The 24,621-nt window shown below is 30.0% G+C and overlaps 1 protein-coding gene across 1 annotated transcript; it reads left to right on the forward strand.

Moving 5' to 3' along the window:
- The first annotated feature begins 461 nt into the window (after positions 1-461).
- DOT2 (SART-1 family) lies at positions 462-9,025 on the forward strand. Its single transcript, XM_068622908.2, has 12 exons — positions 462-658; positions 1,708-1,831; positions 1,934-1,985; positions 3,956-4,069; positions 4,151-4,247; positions 4,357-4,423; positions 4,509-4,568; positions 4,702-5,311; positions 5,665-6,041; positions 7,365-7,585; positions 8,493-8,577; positions 8,652-9,025. Exons 2-12 carry the CDS (start codon positions 1,709-1,711, stop codon positions 8,724-8,726), a joined length of 1,881 nt encoding a protein of 626 aa, XP_068479009.2. The 5' UTR covers positions 462-658; position 1,708; the 3' UTR covers positions 8,727-9,025.
- The last annotated feature ends 15,596 nt before the right edge of the window (positions 9,026-24,621 follow it).

The following is a 24,621-nucleotide window of genomic DNA, read 5'->3' on the forward strand; positions in this document are numbered from 1 at the left end:
CGTTATCCTTGTTCATTGCATATATATTGTAATGCATTAACTAAAGAATGAGAGAGTTGCAAATTAATTTTAAGATTTTTTACAAATAGTCTATTACTTAATATTTCCACGTATTTTCTACACAATATATAATTATTCTATAGTATATAATTATTATGTAAGAATGAGACAAAAATTAAAGTTTATGAACAAATAATTAGAACATCTGTATGTAAGTATTATTTTATAATAAAGATAAATGAGACTTCTTATATATTTTTCAATTTGAGACATTATGAATGTTATAATGCTATAGGTAATTGCAACTTCTTTTTAAAGATACATACCTTTCAAGTATGTATATTTATATTTTTGTAACGTTAATAAATGTATTTTATTATTTTTATGAATAATTAATTAATATAATAAAAAAAGTAATGCATTTTAAAATATATATTATTTTATTAAAATTATTTTTTATTAAAGGGTAAAATTTTCAAGGAGATTTTACAAAGCAACTTTGTCTTCGTTCCTCCTCCCACTGAACAAAAACAACATCCTTTGGTAGACGAAACGCTGCGTTTCGAGCGTCAGTAGTGACACCCAAATTCTGAACTGAACCAAAGCCTGTTTTCGTTCGCATCCGAAGGTTTCGTTTCAATTCGAAAGCTCTCTCAAGGTACTTTGGTTTCAACATATTTTTTCAACATTCTCAATTTCAATTCATCATGTTTTTTCTTTTTGTTTATTCAAATTCGCGAATTCGGTTCTTCACCGCCTGAGTTTGCGTTCCCATCTAGGGTTTGGTGTCTGCCTTTAAGGTGTTTGATAAATGTTTTCATTGCGTTATTTTGTATTCGAATTTCTGTTTCAGAACTTTCGAATTTAGGTTTGTAATACAGGAGCTTATACTTTGTTAAACTTATTTATTTATTTGTTTATTAGCTGAGAGAATGATGTAGGTTTCTGGTTTAATTGTTAATTAGGAGCTAGTTAGTTATTTGATCTTGGGTACGATGGTTTTGGTTTGTTAGTTTGTGTCAATTTCATTAGGGTAGGATATTAGAAACTTGTGTATTTTTTTAAAGTTTTCGTGCAGACGGGAAAGGAATTGGAGGAGGTGGATGTAGAATTACTTCCCACTGTTTGGATGTTTAAGTAAGGAAAGCTTTTGCTTGCTTCTATTGTTTAGGTGTTGTAGTTAAGATTAAAGGAAGGAAGTCGCCATCCCTCTTGTTAGTTTGTTTGGATATGTTTTAAAAATGAAATGCCATTATGTTATGATTTCTTTAGGAGCTTTTTTTTACCCCTACCATAAGGTTCTCTCTAGTTTCTTAGAAAGCAATGTTTCCCTTTTCAGTTTTTGTTTCAGAACATATGATTAATTGAAAAAAATTAGATATTATTTTCGTTAATTTTTTAAGCAAATGTCTCTTAAATAAAAGTAATCCTTCACCTTGGGGTGAAAGGAAGAGGATCACATATCTCTCAATTTGCCTCCTTAAAAATCTTCTAAACAAGGATTTTAGTTACATATCCCCCTCCTTCCCCTTACCTCCATCCGAACATAACATAATGTTATTTAAATTTTGGCTTTTTTTATGCTAGCATTTCTGCTGTCAACTTACTGGCATATTTTGATGATTGTGTTCTTAGTACTACATTTCTAGGCTTAAAACTTGAAAGCATGAGACTTTTATGTTTTGATAATATTCTTATTTTGGACAGTATGAAAGAATCAAGGACAAAGAAACAGTCTGAAGCCGATTCTGAGATTTCAGCATGGGTTACAAAAAGCCGCAAGATAGAAAAGAAAAAAGCATTGCAGCTCTCAAAGATTTTTGAGGAGCAGGTTTTCCCCAACTTCATGTTGTACCTATATTTTATGATCTGTAAGATACTGTTTCTCCCAGTTTAAAGATGTAATCATTACAACATGCTAAAAACTTCACAGGACAACATTGCAGTAGAGGGAAGTGACGATGAGGATACAGCCCAACACACTGGTAAATTTCTCCGTTTCTTTTTCCTCCCTTCCCCACCTATTGTCCAAAGAAATTATTTTTGAATTCCCGATTTATTGTTAGAGGTTTTGGGATAACTTTTAAGAACAGCTAGAAACTTTTGGGGTTGATAAATGTTATGACTTTACTCCTGTGTTGCATAATAATATGAAAGATTATACAATAGATGTATATTCAAATTAAATAAAACATGAAAGATTCATATTTTTATGCAATGAGCTGGCATATTTTCATTAATGGTGATTTTTTCTTTATTTCTTATTAAAATGAAGTGTCAAGAATAAATAATAAAAGTTTTACTACTCTTTAAGCACAATTACTTTTAACACCATTATACTAATTATATTCACAACTAAAGTTAGGCATTTAATCAATGGGTAGCTCCTTGTTATTTCATTATAATTCTTTATAAGCTCCCTGCAGCTTAAAACTTTAAAGTCCTTGTAGTCGTAAAGTTTTATAATTAACTTCATAAAAGCTAAAACTTTTCAAGTTGCATTAGCTGCTGTTGACATATTATTTTATAGGTGAAACTTGCATTTTTTGCGCCATCCCCATCTTTCCCTTGCCCATCTTATTTTTTTCGCATTAACTTATTTTCCAAAAAGCATTTTGTTTCCAAATACCTAATTACCTTGGTGGAGGAAATTCTTCTAACTGGGACTAATGAAGTATCCAACATTGCTGGTAGTGGCAAAGAGGAAATTCTTTCAGAAATGCAAATTCTTCCCTTCATTTCATCTTAATTTGTCTTTTCAAAATCAACATCTAGATTTTATGACTTATTTCTAGTGAGGGAATAACTACAAGGATAAAAACAGGAGAAACACAAACTATTTTTTTGTAGAAATTATTGTTGGACTGATTGTTCAACAGATTATAAATCCTCTTTCTTATCTTTTGATTGTTCTTTCCTCTCTCTCTCTCTCTCGTGAGTCTTTCTTTTCTTTTGGTTAAACTTTTGGCAATAAGAATAAATAAAGCTATTTGTGTGTATAATGGGAGACTTGTCAGCGTGGCTGATGGAACTGAGAAATTCAGTTGACTGGATGATCTGTTGGCAGATTCATGCCTAATTAACCTTTTTGGTAGGTTTATTCCAGAAAGAGGTGTAGGAATCTGCCTTGTGGCAGATTATATTAGCAATTATTCTATGTCTGGTGTGATAACATACGGTTATTAGGTTCAGTAATGTATTTTTAGGAGCATTTATTTTTATGTATGATCTGATGGTTATTAGTTATTATGTTTTATAGAATTGTTTATTTAATTTTTTGCATATGATGCGTTCTGTATGAAAATAGGGCTAGTTAGAGAGTGCATTTGAAAGTTCTTTGGATTCTCTGTTAAAACTCTGGCTTCTGCTGTAATTTTCTATTCTATGTGGGACCTAAGTCTAAAATTCCAGTTGTATTCTATCAATGTCTGCATTGGCCAATGTGTACTTGTACTCTACATTGTGCATGTCCTACAAATTAGGTTGGTGACTATGGTCAAAATGTAAAACCACCTGGACCACCAAAGTCAACAAATCCATTTGAATCAGATTTATTTATTATAAATGGCTAAGAAACTTGTTATAATGATAGAAATAAGGAGTATATACTATATAATCAAGAATATCTAGATTATATATGTATTTTACCATTTGTATAAATTATATGCAATTTATCCATTGCATTTTTTATAGTGCGGGCATTCACCTATCCACTATACTACAATAGCAGTTGATTAGTCGAACACTTTGCCACCATTTGATATGGACAACTATGGTTGACGAACAACCTGATTGGTATTGATGATGTCCAATGCCACCTGAAAAACTGTTGTTAAAAGTTAAAACACTATATCCAACAGCTTAGGGCATTTAAGTTCTTGGAGGGTTATGAATCTTTGTTTGATTGTTGATAATCTGGTTGACAAAATATACTTGTATATTGAATATCTGACAGAGAACTTGGCGGGGCTGAAAGTTCTCCATGGCCTTGATAAAGTTATGGAAGGCGGTACAGTAGTTCTAACTATTAAAGATCAGCCCATACTTGCTGATGGTGATGTTAATGAAGGTACAATTGCTTGCTGCACAGTTTGTGTAAGTTTGAAGTGTGTGACACATCTTAGTTAGAGTTTTTGTTCTCACATGGCAGATGTTGATATGCTCGAGAACATTGAAATTGGAGAGCAGAAACAACGAGACGAGGCTTATAAAGCGGCAAAAAAGAAAACTGGTGTTTATGATGATAAGTAAGACGTTCTCATTGCTTTGAATCTGTTAGTGAAATAATGGGATATAAACTAAAATGAACTAATGAAAAAGAAAGAATTTGTATTAAGACTGTTCTCTCAATTTCAGGTTCAATGATGATCCCTTCTCGGAGAAGAAAATGTTGCCACAATATGATGATCCAGTTGCAGAAGAGGTTTGCTACTCTTGTTACATTCCAAAAAAAGGATGAGTAGGGTAGTTTTTGTGAATTCATGTACTCATTAGATTCTTCTATTCAGGGTGTAACTTTGGATGAAAAGGGACGATTCTCAGGTGAAGCTGAGAAGAAACTTGAAGAGGTTAATTATGCTTTTGTTTTATGAAATATTGTCATGGCCATTCTGTTCTTCTCTTCCTATTGTGATGGACATTCTTTTTATCTGTTTTGCTTTTTTCATTTTTTCCTGAGGGGTATCTTTTTCTACCTTCCAGCTGCGAAGAAGGTTATCAGGTGTTTCCACGAATACCTTTGAAGATCTTACTTCATATGGAAAGGTATCATCAGATTACTATACTCATGAAGAAATGCTAAAATTTAAGAAGCCTAAGAAGAAAAAATCCTTGCGGAAGAAAGATAAGCTGGACATTAAGGCCCTTGAAGCTGAAGCTGTTTCTTCAGGATTGGGTGTTGGTGACCTGGGTTCTCGGAGCAGTGTGAGGAGGCAAGCTATTAAAGAAGAGCAAGAAAGATTAGATGCTAAGATGAGAAGTAATGCTTACCAGTCTGCTTATGCTAAAGCAGATGAAGCCTCCAAATTGCTGCGGGAACAAACTCTCAATGTTAAAACAGAAGATGATGAAACTCCAGCTTTTGTAGATGATGATGAGGATCTTCGTAAATCCTTAGAGAAAGCAAGAAGATTAGCTCTTAAAAAGCATGAAGAAGGAGGGGCATCTGGTCCTCAAGCTATCGCGTTGCTTGCTACTTCTAATCATGATAATGAGACTGATAGTCAAAACCCTACGGCTGGAGAGTCACGAGAAAACAAGGTGGTCTTCACAGAGATGGAAGAATTTGTCTGGGGTCTCCACATTGATGAAGGTAATTCTGATTTATTTGTGGTTTCTAATATAATGAATTTCATACTACTTCATGAGTATGACTGTCCTGTTTAAGTGTAAAAGTGGATCAGTTTTCTTTTTATTTCCATTTGGATTGCTAGAATTCTGGTGATTGTTGGCTATCTTCTATATAATATTTATTCCATTACATCTATGTCAATGACAATAATAATTTGAATGTTCGTGATGTGATCTTTCATTTTTATGTTGAGTACAGTATGTGCTCCGACTTGTAAATTCTTTGTAAGCATTTTGGAAGTGGTTGCCCATACAGTGTATTATGGGGAAGCTGATAGTAGATATAACTTAGGTATGTTACTTTATACTTTTCAGAGGCACGTAAACCAGAAAGTGAAGACGTTTTCATGCATGATGATGAAGAGGCTATAGTTCCTGATGAAGAAAAGACTAACGTGGCTGGTGGATGGACCGAAGTTCAAGAAACTAATGAAGATGAACAACCCAATACAGAAGACAAAGAGGAAATAGTTCCTGATGAAACTATCCATGAAGTTGCTGTAGGGAAAGGATTGTCAGGTGCTTTGAAATTGCTTAAAGAGCGAGGGACACTTAAGGAAAGCATTGAATGGGGTGGCAGAAACATGGACAAGAAGAAAAGTAAATTGGTTGGAATTGTAGATGATGATGAGAAGGAAACTCAGAAAAAAAGGGAGATTCGCATTGAAAGGACTGATGAATTTGGGAGAATCGTAAGTTTTCCACATTCTTTACCTTTTATTTTAATTTTTAAAGGCACCAATATAGCATTGTGCAGGATCACTGCATTGATATGTTTTCCTTGGAATAAAATAATTAGACAAACTTTAAGATCAGTCACTTGATAATGCTTTATACACATTGAATTTCATTAATTCAACTTTTTGTTGAGAGTTCTCAATGATTAAGTTGAATATAAAAAACTTCATATAATTTAGTTACAGGAATACATGCAAGTTTAATTCATCTAAAAGTTGACATTCGTGATCATCAAGATAATGCCACATAATTCAGCAGTTGGGTTTATCAAATCTGTATTCTAGAATTATTTATTAAGTGGAGCAAGTTTGTTGGATTTATCCTTTTCTTTTATTTGAGAATATGACGTTCAACCTCTTCAATAGTAATATATCATCAGGTCGACTTTTTATTAGAGCAGTAACATAATCGCATTCTTGAGGTAAGCCTTCTAGAATTGCATTGAGGTGTTTTTTAGTGAAAAAGGTTCACCAATTGAATGAAGAGAATCAACTAACGCTTTAATGGGAAGTAAAAATTCATTGACAAGACAATTATTAAGTATGTAATTGCACAGTTCAGATTGTAATTGTCGTACATTAGTACATTAGTGTACCTTTAATGAGTGAACTTTAGTTCATTAGTGTACCTAGAAAGGATTGAACTAAAGAAAGAAGTTTGTAACCATGCAAGAAGGAGTTGATCCTGTTTCCAAGAGATATACTCTGGATTGGTATGATTCGTACAATGAGATATTGGAGACAATGAACCTTGATTACTGATTTAATTTGCTGTCACTAGAGAAGAAAATTCTTATCTTCAAGCTTCTCAGAAATATGATGAGGGCATTATCCTCTATATGATATAGTGGATTTTAAGCTTTTTGCAATTTTCCACCGTCAACTATTGCCAACACTGTTTGTAGTGTACATAAACCTTTCTCTTTCAGCTTAGTTTTAGTTTCTTCATGGTATCCATCCAGAGCTTGATGAAGCCACAACGATGATTAGTGATCTTGCTCTTGTTAATTCATCTCCACCACCACTGTCAACAGCTGTGGACACTACTTCTACACCACCGCCGTCACAATCTACCCCTCCTATCCCCTACATCTACCTTAACTAGTTCTTCATGGTTTGGGTGCTCAGTGATTATAATAAAAATGAAACTGAACCTTGAAATTGCTACTATCATAAGTGCATTTATTAATCAGCTGTAAATTCTTTCCAAGTTTCAGTTTTCAAATTGTTGTGGAACATCACTCGTCCTTCTTTGACTTATTCTTTTGTTGATTCCAGTTGACCCCTAAGGAAGCCTTTCGAATGATTTCTCATAAGTTCCACGGTAAAGGACCAGGAAAAATGAAGCAAGAGAAGCGTATGAAGCAATATCAAGAAGAATTGAAGATGAAGCAAATGAAGAGTTCAGATACACCATCACTGTCTGTGGAGAGAATGAGGGAAGCTCAAGCCCGTTTGCAGACCCCCTATCTTGTTCTTAGTGGTCATGTTAAACCAGGGTATGTTTTTAATTTTATGCAAACCAATAATTCCTGAAGTTTTAATTTAAAATCTGTGTGCATGAAATGAAATGAGAAACTTGGAGCATGTCTCGTTTTGTGATTTACTGATAAAGTTATTGTTGGGATGACGGGACATGCATCTGAAACTAAGATAATTTCCTTTCCATAGTCTGAAAACACTGTACTCTCTTTTAATTCATGTCTCATTTTGGTGTAAAGGCCAGTTTGTGCTGGTGCATATAGTGATCTGTATCTTTGATTGTTTATCTAGAATAGAGGGCAGGCTTTGTATTGTATATAACTTAGTTCTATTAATTCCTTGTATTTTCCTTTTTTCATGATGAGATTGCCAGTCCATTTCTTGTCATTTAATTTTCATCTCAGTTTTTTGGCAAAAAAAGTCCAGTTATTCCCCTTACCAGCTTTCAGAACCCATTTTAAAATTTACAGAAATTGTTGGTGGCAAAAAGTGATTTTGGCATGCTAAGAAGTAACTAGAGTTAATGTCAAACTGCTTTGATTGGGCCCAATAGGACTGTCACGGGATGCTGGTCACCTTTTGTATTGTATTCACTATCTAGTATGTCTGCTGCTTTGTGATCCTTCGTAGCATTCTTGGGGTTGGCCATTTTGTAGTGTTTCCAGATTAACTGCTCTGGAAGTTGGAACAGTGTATTGTTTTAGGAGTTGCATTACGAAACCTATTTTTATTATTTTCCCTATGATATGATGGCAGTAAAAATTAAAGGTCTTGTACTGAATTTCGAAAGTCTTCGAAAATATCAAAGGAATTATGTAAATATTGCAAGCATGGTTTTGTGTAGTTTCTTCTATCTTCTCTTATTTCCTTGTTTTGCTTAGTTGGTATACCAATGTATGGGACTGTTTGATTTTTTATTGGCAGACAAACTAGTGACCCAAAAAGTGGTTTTGCAACTGTTGAGAAGGATCTTCCTGGTGGCTTGACACCTATGCTTGGTGATCGAAAGGTAATTCAGGGCGTGTTTAAGCTTTTATGGTATATTTTTCAGATGTTTATGTTAATATTTTTTAATTGTTTCAGGTAGAGCATTTTCTGGGAATTAAGAGGAAAGCTGAGACATCAAACTCGGATAACCCAAAGAAGCCCAAATCATAATTCCTTGGTGTACTTGTATTTTAAGATAATATTCCTGTAAGCTTAGAAGTTGGACCCTTCGTCTTCATCTATTCTGTTGCTGACTGCTGATGATTTGCAGCAGAATTTAGTTTTAATTTCGTTGGTAAAACTTGATTTTCTTGGAAGTTGTATGTTGGTAGAAAATTTAAGGAACTAGCAACCTCACAACGCCAGTGGCTGTATTGTTCTCCATTCCATGCGGTCCAGAATTCGCGATTCCTTTTGTACAAATAAGAGTTTATTTTCAATATATTAATTACAATTTTGGATTGTGGATTTCTCTTTGGATGGTCTAGAACTTTATTACCTACTGTTCACATCCAGGTTCACAATGACAGACAATTCCTTGAGAAAAATCTAATGTTGCACCTTAGGAGAGAGAATGTGACATTTAATTGAATAAAAAAGGATGGAAAATAAATTAAGTGAGGGAAAGAAGAACCAGAAAGGTGAGATGAAGAAGAGTACTTGCGTGAATGTAAGAGAGGAAGAGTTAAAATAACGTGTGTAAAAGAAGAAAATGTACAAGAGTAAAGAAAAGAAAGAGTGATGTTATTCTTAGTAAAATCCATTATGTTTTTAGGTCTTCCCTTAGTCAAACATGGGCAAGTTGTAACCTTGTTGACTTCATACGGAGTTTGAATATTTTTAAACCAAATTAATTCATAGGATGCCTCATTATGAAATCTTCCTATAAAATTATTCAATTTGTTATACTGTTTAATTTATAATTACAAACCTTTTCATTATAGGTAAAAGTTGAGTATATATTACGTTTATTGTTTCTTTTATTTTAAATAAGAGCATAATATTGAGTTTGTGATGTAAACTTAAGATGATATATGTATAGAATAATATATAATTAGTCTTGCATTTTATCTACAATATCTAAATTCATTTTATTTTGGACCAATAATGCTCTTTTACATTTCTATAATACATTTTTTTAAAGATATTTTCATCCTTTTAAAGTAGGCACGAAGGCAGGTATTTAAAGTAAATAATTTAACTAAATAAGTCTATTAATACAATTTGTAATTTAGTTTTCTTAGTTTTTAATTTGAATTGGAATTTAGATTCTTTTGTTTAGATTAACACCTTGACTTCATTAATTATGTGCTTTTTAGAGAAAAGTTTATTAGAAAGATAAAAAGAAAAGATGCAAATAAATCCAACAAACCATAGATGATCACATCAAACTCATTTAAAATTAAGTAAACTTATATTCTAGAAGTCCAAATGGATTTATTGAGAAATACTAGTTCAATCCAATATTAGTCAATTTTTCAACATATTTGTTATTTTCTTTATAAATGTGGATAACAAAATAACTAATAGCTTTATACATTCACATATAACAAGTTCATCATTCTATTATTTATGAATCTATTATTTATGACATAATGAAAGTAATTTTAAAGACAATCACAACCAAAGAATAATCACATTCTAGTTAAAAAAAAAAAATATCCATTAGCAATCGTGATTTAAGTAATCAAGATGATACACACAAATTTTTATTTCAAAGCTAACTCAACACCCAAAAAAGAAGAGTTTCAATGTACTCACTAACATTATATCTAAAAATTTCACTATCAAACCAAGAGCTCCTATAGTTGCACCATCAACATCACTTTACAAAACCAATACAAGACACTTTCCAAAACATAAGAAATACTTTTGAAGCTTTTCTAGCATGACCTTGAATACCACAATAAATCAAAGTTCAAAGACCAATCCACTATTAGCCATTATATCCTTAGACATGTTTCCCATTAGATCACAACTGCCAATAATAATGGATAAAGTTGATATATGCAAGTTAAGAAGCATTTCTCATCTTCCAAATAATCCATATTAATGATAGTCTTTTTCTTTACTAGAACCTGAAAATTGGAACTATAATCTAGAACACTCATTAAGAAAGAGTGATGTTAAATAACACAATTTAAGACATCCTATAACCAATACAAAAAATAAGTTATACTTTTTTGCAATGTAAAATTAATGTTTTATATTTTCCTAATTATCATGTCAAAGTTGACAAACTGAACTAAGATGAATCCCACATTGTTTCAATTCATAACTTTATGAGACATAAATCCATCTACAACCCTAGTCCACATAGGTTGATAATAACGCCAACTTCATATCATCCAAAACATTGGTAAGAATATCTATTTTAGGAGGTGAGTTTAAGCATAACTCATCCTTACAAAATTGACTTATAAGGTAAGGATTGTCCCCACTTATATATAGTAAATTGGTCTTATCTCTAGTAGATGTAGGATCTTCAACACACTCCTTTTATGTTGAGGCATAAACATATTGTACACGAGATTACATATTTGTAGGTGGTCCGATAATGATATGATAGTGAGTGACACAAAAGGCCCCTCGTCAGGATAAACTCTAATACCATATTAGGAAGTGAGTTTAAGTTTAACTCATCCTCACAAAATTGACTTATAAGATAACGATTGTCCCCACTTATATATTGTACATTTACTTGTAAATTGGCCATTCCAAACATCCTTTACCTTCGTCTTTAAAAGATAAGCATTTTCCTCTAGAATTTTAACCATATGCAATTACGACATATCCTCTCTTTAATCCAACACCCATCTAGAATGATCTTCAAAAGCTCTAATCCAAGTTTTGCTATATTACAAAATAGAATAGAGATGAACAAAAGAGAACAAAGATGAACAAAAGAGTAAACTGAAGACAAAGGATAGGAGAATGAATATCTCTTCTTTCTTGTTATTCAAATCAAAACAAATGGTCTGAATATATACAAGTAGTACACTCATTCTAGGTTTAACTAAAGAGGAAAAGAATCAATAATTAAATACTAGAATCATAACACACAAGACAAAATAAAGGTAATTCCCCTCTATAAAGAGAAACAACTGATAATTAGAAAAGACACCAAATTATTCTCCTCTATAAAGAGAAACAACTGATAATTAGAAAAGACACCCAATTAATATTAGGATCCTTCTATAACTCTGGTATCCGTATCCTTTAATACCCCGCCACAAGCTGGGGAGCAAATATTGATGAGACCCAGCTTGGAACAAATATTCTTAAAAGATTGAGGACTTAAAGCTTTGGTATAAATATCAGCCAGTTGCTCTGTGGTGGAAATGGGAAGCAAATGGATGAGACCCTTCTTTAATTTTTCCCGGACCACGTGACAATCTATTTCTATATGTTTTGTACGCTCGTGAAACACTGGATTTGCTGCAATGTATCTTGTTGAGTCATTGTCACAGTATAAAAGAGATGGTTGCTCAAAAGGAACTTTGAAATCTTGAAGAAGATAAGTTAGCCATTGAATTTCACATGTAACAGTGGCCATTGCCCTGTATTCAGCTTCACAAGAACTCTTTGATACTGTTCCTTGCTTCTTTGATTTCCAAGATATGAGAGAATTTCCAAGATACACACTAAAACCAGTCACTGATTGTCTTGAATCACTACATGTGCCCCAATCACTATCACAAAAGGCTTTCAGATGAACAGAGGTAGTGGAGGAGAAAAATAGACCAAGACTTGGAGCCCCTTTGATATATCTGAGAATTCTAATTGCTGCATTATAGTGAGCAATTGTAGGCTTAGCAAGAAATTGAGAAAGTTGTTGCACATAAAATGTTATGTCAGGTCAGGTATTAGTGAGATACATAAGTCTTCCAATCAATCTTTTGTAGGCTTGAATGTTTGTGAAAGGAACACTTCTAGTAGAAGAGAATTTCTCATGATTATCAATAGGAGTGGGTGCAAGTTTGCAGGCTAAAAGACCTACATCTGTTAATAATTCCAATGCATATTTCCTTTGATTTACCATTATTCCTGTCTTACTTCTTACTACTTCTAGACCAAGAAAATATCTTAAATTCCTAAGATCTTTAATCTTGAATGTCTGATTCAAGGCTTGTTTGATTCGAGCAATCTCTTCTTTATCATTTCCTGTCAATATTATATCATCCACATATACCAATAATGCTGTAAAAGATCCTTCAGAAGAATTAATGAACAAGGAATGATCATTCATAGATTGAGTATATCCCATAAAAAGCAAAAATGATGACAGTTTGGCAAACCATTCTCTGTTGGCTTGTTTAAGGCCATATAAAGCCTTTTTTAGTTTACAAACTTTTCCTGGTGGAATAGAAGTCAATCCAGGAGGAACAACCATGTATACATCTTCTTTCAAATCTCCATGTAAAAAGGCATTGTTTATGTCTAATTGTTTCAATTCCCAATTATAAATAAAAGCTAAAGAAAGAAACAACCTTATGGTGGTCATCTTTGCTACTGGAGAGAAAGTATCAAGGTAGTCAATGCCTTCTGTTTGTGTATATCCCTTTGCCACTAACCCTGCTTTATACCTTTCAATTGTCCCATCAACCTTATATTTTATTTTGAATACCCATTTGCAACCTATGGCAGCTTTGTTCTTAGGCAGAAGAGCAGTCTCCCAAGTTTGATTTGACTCTAAAGCAGATATCTCACATTGTATAGCTTTTCTCCAACAGTCATGTTTCATAGCTTCAGAATAAGTGTTTGGCTCAACATCTGAAGAAAGAGACATAACAAAACATTTGTAAGAAGATGATAAATTGCTATAAGACAAAACAGAATTCAAAGGATATTTAACTCTTGAAGATGTACTGGAAACATTAAGATTACAATGATAATCCTTTAAATACTCAGATGATCTTTTTATTCTTGTGCTCATTCGAACAGATGGATCTGATTCAGAACTTTGTTCTATAGCATGATTTTCATTGAGGTTTTGGTCTATATGGAAACAATCTACGTCTGAAACCTCAATTTGTGACTCACAATTATTATCACTGCCATTTTCAACATTATCACAAGGTGTATTTTCACAAGGTGCAAGAATGACTTGTGATGGCTGACTTAAGACAAATTGATCTTCAGCAAACAAAATTTGATCATCAATATCAGGACTGTTAGTTTCATTACTAGTATCTTGAACCCTTTGGTATGGAAAAACATGTTCATGAAAGACAACATCGCTAGACACAAAAATTTCTCTTGATTGAATATTCAACAAAATATATCCTTTTGTCCACCTTGGACAACCAATAAAAACACATTTTGATGCTTTTGGATCAAATTTTCTTCTATTTGTTGACAAAGTGCTAGCATAACATAAAGAACCAAACACCTTTAATCCATTAAAATCTGCATCAGTTTTGAAAAGCATTTCATGAAGGGAAGAATAGTTTAAAACAGGTGTGGGAAACATGTTTATAATACGCGCAACATGTATCACAGAATATGACCAATAAATTTTGGGTAAATGAGATTGTATCATAAGAGCTCTTGCTACATCTAATAAATGACCATGTTTCCTTTCAACTATACTATTTTGTTGTGGAGTATTGACACATGATGTTTGATGTATTATTCCTTTACTGACAAAAAAATTAGTCATGACAAACTTAGTTCCATTATCACTTCTTATTATTTTTATTGTTGTCTCAAACTGTGTTTGAACAAAAATAAGAAAATGTTCCAAAACCTTAACAACTTCAGATTTTTGTTTCAAAAGAAAAATCCATGTGTACCTCGAATAGTCATCAACTATGGTCAAGAAATATTTATAACCATGAATTGATGGTATTGAGTATGGTCCCTAAATATCTACATGAATCAAATCAAAACATTTTTCCGATTTAGATGTACTAATAGGAAAAGAAAGTCTTTTTTGCTTTGCAAAATGACAAACATCACAAACAAAAGATTTGTTATATTTAACAAAAGGAAATTTATTCTTGATAACATCAATACATTTATTTGAAATATGACCTAATCGAAAATGCCAAAGGGTTTCTAGATCATTAGCACTGACATTAATAGTATTGATGATGTGTGTAGATTCAAGGGGTTTAATTTGAAATTTCTGGTAAGATGGGATCCTGAGTATATAAAGTCTATCTTGCATCTTAGGAGAACCAATTATTTTCAAGGAGTTTTTGTCTTGAATGTGACAAACATTAGAATCAAAGGTAAGAACACAAGATAGTCTATCAACCAATTTTGTTACTGAAAGAAGATTAAAAGTGAAGCAAGGAATATACAAAACACTGTCTATGACATGATTTTGATTGAGTAAAACACTTCCAGAATAATTGGCAATGACTTGATTTCCATTTGGTAATTTGACATAAATATGATCAATTTGACGATACGAAGTGAAGTAAGTTAAGGATGAACAAATGTGATCAGTAGCACCACTATCAATAATCTAAGAACTAGAAGAAGAAATAGAATTATTACCAGTTTGTGTTGTCATGTTGGAAGGAATAATAGAGACTTGACTAGAAACATTGTCACTGGATTTGACCTGTTGTAAAAGAGCTAACAATGTTTGATACTGCTCAGGAGTAAAACCAATTTGTTGAGACTCCACTTCTGACTTTGAACCTTCATGATTCTGCTCATTATTGTTAAAATTTGTATTGTGAAGGCTGCATGACTTTGATGATGGTTCTGATTTTTAAATTTGAAATAAGGTGGAAAACCATGCTTTTTATAGCATGTATCAATGGTATGCCCTGTCTTTCCACAATAACTGCAAATTTTGGAAGTATATCCTCTTCCATAACTTCCTCTTCCATATCCACCACCCATGCCATAGATCATAGCATTTTTATTATAACCTCCTTTACTAGTAGCAATCATTGCCTTAAATTGATCACCAAAAACTTGCCTATCTTGTTGTGTAATGAGAGTAAACTCTATTCAAGGATGAATTATCTGATAAACTAACATGGTAAGGTGAATAAAGATCTTGTGAGGGATCAACAATTTCACCCATAGATAAATGTAGCAACCAGAGCTCTGATACCATATTACAAAATAGAATAGAGATGAACAAAAGAGAACAGAGATGAACAAAAGAGTAAACTGAAGACAAATTATATGAGAATGAATATCTCTTCTTTCTTGTTATTCAAATAAAAACAAATGGTCTGAATATATACAAGTAGTACACTCATTCTACGTTTAACTAAAGAGGAAAAGAATCAATAATTAAATACTAGAATCATAACACACAAGACAAAATAAAGGTTATTCCCCTCTATAAAGAGAAACAACTGATAATTAGAAAAGACACCAAATTATTCTCCTCTATAAAGAGAAACAACTGATAATTAGAAAAGACACCCAATTAATATTAGGATCCTTCTATAACTGTGGTATCCGTATCCTTTAATATGCTACCATGTCACGTAAAAGAAGAAGTATTCCTACCAAGAATTTGGTTTTTGGGGGTGATGAACCTTACCCACGTTTTCAACCTACTGAAAGTTGTTAGATAAAACTCAAGTAATTTTAAGTAAATACACTTGATTTTCTTCTTTCTAACTGAATACTCTAAGATCACCTTCCTCTTTAGGACTACAAGTCCAACTTTGCCTAATTGAGACCAAGCATCTTTTCTGGATGTCTTCATAACATATAAAGTTACGAATCCAAGTCTTTAAATACTTTAGAAGGTCAGTGATATACCTTAAAATAATAAGTTACAATGCTACCAATAATAGAATTTAACACTTGAATAAAGGAATATAACTTCAAGGAATTTTTTTTAAGACTCTTTATCATAAAAGTCTTATTTTAACATATGCCACCAAAGATATAGTTGTCATGGAAGAAATATTATCAAGCTAACTTTTTCTAGAAATAAATTTTATCATGGTTGGATCTTCAATATGTTCTCCAATTTTAGTTCAAAATTATATTTAGATTCTTTACAGCTAGCACTCTCGACTATATATCTCAAATTTCTTAATTCTCTACCATATTCAATTCATTAACTACTCTCTTCAATATCATTTGAATACCTTCTCCTATATAACATTCTCCAATTGTTCTTACTTCAATTTCATCATCTAAAATGATGACAAGAAAGCCAAAATCCATGTGCTATGTGGATGAAGTTGCACCATTCGTTTTAAAGTCTCGTCATCAAAGAAGATCAAATTTTGTTAAATTAGAGACAATTGTAGAAGATGAAAGACAAGAGTTTAATTCATTGTCCAAGAGTGTTTTTGTTTCTTTCCCTTTAGTACTATCTGGATTATTATACATTTTGTTGTGCAGAGGAGTGGTTTGAATTGGTGTTCAATCAAACAAATGTAAAAAAAAAGTTCCTATATTATTATGGAACAATAAAGACTAAAATTATATTTTTAAATATCTTTTGTTAAATGTGTTAGATATAGTTTTGTTGCTAATTAAAAACAAGTTAATAACTACTTGCATTCTAAATTTTTTTAGATCATATTTAGGGAAATAAATTTAATATTTAGATCTTACAAAAAATTTCTATTGAAATATAATGATATGATATAAAATTTAAGAATTTAAATTATGAGAATAAAAAATATATTTTTATATCTTAAAAACATTTTTTCTCAATAATGAAATAAAAAATTATTTAAATGTGGGTCTTATAAACATCTTAGATTGAAATAAACATTGTAAAGTCTTAACAATAATAATAGGAAATTAAATTAAAATATCATACAATTACTTTTGCAATAATACAAAACCTTTATATATATATATATATAAAGAAATAATAGAAAACAATGTGAAATATAATCTTCTCGACCAGAAAACACTCACATGTTTGGATGTATTTTGGTTAGAGTCTCAACATAGAAATTGATTCAATTTTGAAAGTGTAAAATCATTTCAGATTTAAAACATTACCTAACAATACTAAATGCAATATAATTAAAATAATGTCAAAAATATACCTAAAGATGAAAACAAACATATCACATAAAACTATAGTGTTTTACTAATTAATTTTCAAATATAAATATTTTTTTATTCTCGACATAAGACAAGCTAGATTAAAAAAAATCAATTTAAAATATGAATTAAACTAAATCAACTCAAGTGATGCATAAAACTATACATTCAACACTTCCATAAATAATGATATACATATTAATCGTTCTAAAAGAGTACATATATTTGATGTACAAATAACTTGATTTGAAAGAATTTTGGAAATCTCTAAAATTGTTGTCTTCCAAATAAATTTTTGTTTTTTAAAAGTTGATTTAAGAGTAGCAAATTGCTTGGATTCAATACTACCTTTTTTACAATATTTCAATCCACGAATTTTAAAATATTTCAATCCTTTTGTATATGTAGAAAAACAAGTATTTGAAATAAATAATTTAATTAACTATTAAAAAAATTATAATGGTTTGAGAAATCTATATGAGTCTTATTTTTACACATGCCACTAAATATACAATTGTCATGGAAGAAATATTCAAACAACTTCTTTGGAAGTTGTTTTCTTCGTGATTGGACTTTCAACAAATTTCTATTTTTTAGACTAAAACTATATTTAGATTCTTTATAACTAACACTTCAACTATATATTTCAAGTTTCTTAAATTTTCTTCCATATTCAATTCAAGAACTTCTCTCTTTTGAATACCTTCTTGCATCAAACATTTTGTTAGAATCATTTCAACTTCATCACTTTGTTCTCACTTGAAGAATTTCATTATCTAAAGATGATGAGAAAGACAAAATCCATGCACTATTTGGGTGAAGTTGCACCAAATATTCTGAACTCCCATTATAAAAGAAGATCAAGTTTTGTCAAATTAGAAACTATTGTAGAAGAGGAAAGACAAGGGTCTAACTCAATGTACAAGAGTGTTCTTATTTCTTTCCCTTTCTTACTATCTGGATTTTTATACATTTTTGTGTGTAGAGAAATGTTTTGATTTGATGTTAAATTAAACCAATGTAAAATAGTTTTACTTATATTATGGAATGATAAAGCTGGAATTATATCTTTTTCATTTTTTTCCTATCATGTTATCTAATATTATTGCAAATTAAAAAGTCTTGCAAGTTCTTGAACATGTACCCTAGAAATAGTTTGTATAAAAAAAATAATAGAAAACAATATTGACTATATAAAAGTTAAATTTGAAAGAAAGAGTGAGAACCTAATGAAAAGATTATCACACAACCAAATTTGAGAAGAATTATAATCTTTTGCAATATAACAATTAGAAAGTACAAGTAATTTTTAGTTTAACTAAGTTTACAAATAAAAATAAATTTAAAGAGGATATTAAATATTTTTTCTTCTTATTAATTAATTAATTAATTATAATTTATTAAATAATAGTAATAATGTTTTCAAATCGAGAATCTTAAATGTAACATCCCAATATTCTTTAACTATTACCATGCAAATACTATAAAGTTCTTTATAAAACTAAGAGTTTTAATTTTAAAAATATTACTAATACATGGTTAAAACTTTATAATTATAAGCTTATACTGAACAAAAAAAAACCCAACATAACACCTATGACCTTCCTTCTTGATACTGTGCACATGTATCAACATCTACTCGTGTTTGTAGTACAACCATCACAATTCACAAAAAAAAAAAACTAAGGTAAGTTAATGAAAAGAAATTTCATAACATACTTAATATTGTACAAAAAAAACATATCAAATTAGTCATTCATATGAATTCTTTCAAACACTGTCATATAAAATTTCAATATCAATTACATAATTCATATAGACCACACATGGATCTATTTTCAATCACAATAATTGGATTTCATTTCAATCCATTATACTTTGATTTAATTTCAATCATATTGACCATACATGGATCCATTTACAATCACAACAGTCATATTAAATACACGTGCATCCATCTTCTTCCGAAAGACTCATTAAGTATGTCTCTACTAGAGATTAACATATAATCCATACATTAAGGATCATGGTAAGTTCAAACATCCAGTACTGTGTGACTACAAGCACCCACAATGTGTATGAAGTCCCTCTTAAACTTCTTTCCGCCTAATATCTTAGTTTGCATTATTTAGATCATCAGTGAAGTTAGATCATCTTTGTTAAAACATATACTTTTTATACTTAATGTATAATCAAACAACACTCATACATTAATTTTATACAATTTTCATTATTCACAAACAATTCATATAATTCAATCACATAACATTTAAGAACATTTCAAACATAAAAAACAACACTTAACTACCAAACTCTCAAAATCTAATATTTCTACATGTTCACACAACATATAATAAAAAAAAATTCATCAAATAACATCCCTACAATAGAAATTGAGACTTGGGACCACGTCCCTTCCACATTGATAAGTGTCATAATTAAGTAATATTACATATAAAAAGATAGACACATATGGATTTTAATTGATAAAATAGTTATAAATCTTTTTACATATTTTTAATTATAAGATGAATGTAAACGATTTATTCCCAAATTTGTGTTAGTTCTAGGATTTTATGGAAAAATGGAGATAAAATGGATTAAGGAGGATGGAAAGATGAAAAGAGAAAGCTGGAACATTAGAAACTCACCTAAAACTCGTTCAAACTCGCCCAAGTATGATCCCTCTAAAGGAACTCGCCCAAGCGAGTTCACTCTAATGAAGTTAGGCTTTTTCTCATCAAACTCGCTTAAACAAGTAATAACTCGCTTAAGCGAGATGTCACTTAACCCAAACTCAATTAGGTTAAATAGGAGGCGTGAGACATAACCCTAGACATCATTGGAAGAATAGAGAGAGATAGAAAAACCCTAGAGGAGGCAACCGTCAAGGAGAAACATCCTAGATCTTATTTTCTTGATTTCCATGCTTGTAATGGCCAACATGAGTGGCTAATTCTCCCCTTTAGGATTGAGAATAATATGTTTAAACTCTTATGTATTGAGGTGATATTTATCTATAACATTCAGTTCTTGATTGATGATTTGTATTATCATTTTATTTTCAAAACTTGATTTTTTCATGATTTTGATTCTTAGATTTGACTGGAAAGTACTTCTAAGCATCTGACCTAAATGATAATACTTAACATATTTGAATTCTATGAATAAACATGAAATGTTAATTGATTTATAACATATGTTCATAATGATAAGGACCTTTTATAAATATGCGATAAATTAATATTTAGAAGACTCTCTTAATAATCTTGTATACGGTTTAGGGTTTAGGGTTTAGGATTTGATATGAATGATTATTGTATGTGCATCAATATCAATCAAGATTGAATATTATAGGTTTTTGAAAAATACAAATGAGAGAGAAGGATGAACCTCAATCCCAAATTTCCCAATTGAATCATACAAATCATTTACTTTGTTTTATTTAATTTATTAGCTTTAAATTTAATTTATTTTTTATTAATATAAATAAATTTTAAAAAAGATGTATTTTTAATTTTTACTTTAAAAAAACAACTCTTAACTTGACACATAAGACAAGCTAGATAAAATAAATTCAATTTAAAATATAGATTAAACTAAACCAAGTGAAGTGGTGCATAAAAACAAACATTTAACACTTCCATAAATAATAATCTACATATTAATTGTTCTAAAAGATTACAAAGCCATTATGTTAAGTATAAGTAATATTCATCACTCGTTTTGATGTACATATAACTTGATTTCAAAGAATTTTGAAAATCTCTAAAATTGTTGTCTTCCAAATAAAATTTTTGTACTTCAGAAGTTGATTTAAGAGTAGCAAATTTCTTGGATTCAATACTAGGAAAATATGAAAATAAAATTAATCTTCAATACACATTATACTAATGCTGCTTTACATTTCCACAATAATAACTTTTTTTTTGGAATATTTCATTCCTTTTGTAAGTATTTGAAGTACATAATTTAATTAACTATTGAACAAATTTATAATTTTAACTGCTAAACTTAATTTGAATTTCAATTTAGTTTTTGCACCATTTTTTTTATTTCATTTTTCTTTAAAATATCATGTTAATTAATGATTTGAGAATTCTATAGGATTCTTATTTATACAATTGTCATGGAAGAAATATTCAAACAACTTCTTTGGAAGTTGTTTTCTTCATGATTGGACTTTCAACAAATTCCTCATTTTTTTAGTCTAAAACTATATTTAGATTCTTTATAACTAACACCTCCACTATATATTCCAAGTTTCTTAATTTTCCTTCCATGTCAATTTCAAGAACTTCTCTCTTTTGAATAACTTCTTCTTGCATCTAACGTTTTGTTAGAATCATTTTAAACTTCAACATTTTGTTCTCACTTGAAGAATTTTATTATCCAATGATGATGAGACAGACAAAAACCATGCACTATTTGGGTGAAGTTGCACCACATATTATGAAATCTCATTATAAGAGAAGATCGACTTTTTCCAAATTGGAGACTATTGTAGAAGAGGAAAGACAATGGTCTAATTCAAAGTATAAGAGTGTTCTTATTTCTTTTCCTTTATTACTATCTGGATTTTTATACATTTATGTGTGTAAAGAAATGGTTTGATTTGATGTTAAATTAGACCAATGTAAAAATAATTTTACCTATATTATGGAATGATAAAGGTGGAATTATATGTTTTCATTTTTTTTCTTAATAATATTATCTAATTGTTGCTAATTAAAAAGGCTTGAAAGTTCTTGAATATGTACCTTAGGAATAGTTTAGATAAAAGAAATAATAGAAAACAATATCTGCTATATAAAACTTAAATTAGAAAGAAATAGTTACAACCTATTGAAAAAATTATCACACAACTAAACATGAGAAGAAATAGAACACCTCTTACATGTAACAATTAGAAAGTACAAGTAATTTAAATTTAAATAAGTTGATAATAAAAATAAATTAAAGAGGATAATTAATATTATTTAATCTTATTAATTAATTATAATATATTAAATAATAGTAATGAGTTTTTAAAATCGAGAATTTTAAATGTAACATTCCAATAATTTTTAACAACTACAATGCAAATTCTATAAATTTCTTTATAAAACTAAGTTTTGTTTAAAAAATATTACTAATACATTGTTAAAACTTATATAATTATAAGCTTATGTGGAATAAAAAAATCCCAACAAATGTTTAACATTAATTTCATACAATTTTCATCATTAACATAAAATTCATATTATTCAATCACATAACATTCAAGAACCGTTCAAATATAAAAAAATAACTTAACTACCAAAATATAAAAGTTAAATATTTTTACATGTTCACACAACATACAATCAAATCATTTCCTCAAATAACACCCTTACAATAGATATTGAAACTTGGGTGACTTACAAAGGTCCAAGAATACTAGGTGACTTGAAGAAGTGCAAAAATATTTGTCGACCTGAAAATGTGTAAGAATACTTGTGGTCTTGAAGAGATGAAGAATACTTAGTGAAAGACTCTTGAACGGGTTGCTTGAAAGACTCTTGAACGGGTTGCTTGAGGGGACTAGAAGTAGCGCTTGTTGTTTAGTGAAACATTTTAAATATCTATCTACTTCTCTCACTATAATTTTAATTGTTTGATATTTCATGAATTGAGTGTAGGCTCCACTCATCCCCAACTTTTATAGTCAATTAACCTTCATCTTCTAGTATCAACTTCTCCGCCCCTTCTGGCTTCATTGATTGAACTTGATACTCCGATTGTCCTCCGTAAAGGTAAACATTATACCCAAAATCCAACTAGGTATCAAAAATATTTTTGTAATGAGGATTTGTAAGAAAAAATTTATATTGAGAAACTTTTTATGGGTGTATGTATTACTAAAGTTATTAAAGTTAATAATAAAGTTATTACTAAAGATCAAATGTCTACAAAGGAGAACCTTTAACCACTACATCAAGACAATCTTAATAATAAATATTAATTTATATCAATTTATTATATTTAAGTTTTATTAATATGACTTAAATTTTAAAAAAAAACACATAATTTTTAATTTGAAAAATAAAACAAGCTAGATAAAAAAAATTCAATTAAAAATATAAGTTAAACTAAACTAGCTCAAGTGATGCATTAAAACACACATTCAACACTTCCATAAAAATATCCACCTATTAATTATTCAAAAAGAGTACAAACCCATTATGTTAAGGATAATTTATAGTTATCACTCGTTTTGATATACTTATTGATTTGGAAGACTTTTAAAAAGCTCTAAAATTATTTTCTTCCAAATAAACTTTTAATAATTCAGAAGTTAATTTAAGAGTAGCAAATTGTTTGGATTTAATATTATGCAAATATGTAAATGAAATTCAAGTTCAATACACCTTATACTAATGAACCTTTACATTTTTTAGAATATTTCAATCTTTTGTGTATGTATAAAAACAAGTATTTGAAATAAATAATTTAATTAACTATTAAAAAACTTTATAATTTCAAGTGCTAAAGTTAATTTGAATTTAAATTTAGTTTTTTTTAACATTTTTATTTATTGTATTTTTCTCTAAAATATCATGTTGATTAATGGGTTGAGAAATCTTTGAGTCTTATTTTTACACATGCCACCAAATATACAATTGTCATGAAAGAAATATTCAAACAACTTCTTGATTGAAACACCCCAACTCACTTTACTTTTGTTTAATCGTTATTTTAATTGGTTGATACTCCATGAATTGATTGTAGGCTCGATCCAACCCCCAATGTATCTACTTGGGAGGACTTCTAACCACTAAGCAATCTTAATAATATATTAATTTATTTATCAATATATTATATTTAAAATTATATTAATTTTATTAATATCACTTAAATTAAAAAAAACATGTAATTTAATTTTAATTGTTTACTTTAAAAAACATCTTTAAACTTGACACATAAGACACGCTAGATAAAAAGAATTCAATTTAAAATATAGATGAAACTAAACCAACTCAAGTGATGCATTAAAACACACATTCAAAACTCCCATAAATAATGATCTACATATAAATTGTTCTAAAAA

The sequence above is a fragment of the Phaseolus vulgaris genome, chromosome 11 (assembly GCF_051622355.1).
Source record: "Phaseolus vulgaris cultivar YP4 chromosome 11, ASM5162235v1, whole genome shotgun sequence".
NCBI lineage: Eukaryota > Viridiplantae > Streptophyta > Magnoliopsida > Fabales > Fabaceae > Phaseolus > Phaseolus vulgaris.

Excerpts from the sequence above, each read along its gene's own strand:
- DOT2 (XM_068622908.2), top strand. The coding sequence starts at position 1,709 with ATGAAAGAATCAAGGACAAAGAAACAGTCTGAAGCCGATTCTGAGATT. Across the intron at positions 4,248-4,356 it reads ACTGGTGTTTATGATGATAA|GTTCAATGATGATCCCTTCT; the intron begins GTAAGACGTTCT and ends TCTCAATTTCAG. Across the intron at positions 5,312-5,664 it reads GGGTCTCCACATTGATGAAG|AGGCACGTAAACCAGAAAGT; the intron begins GTAATTCTGATT and ends TATACTTTTCAG.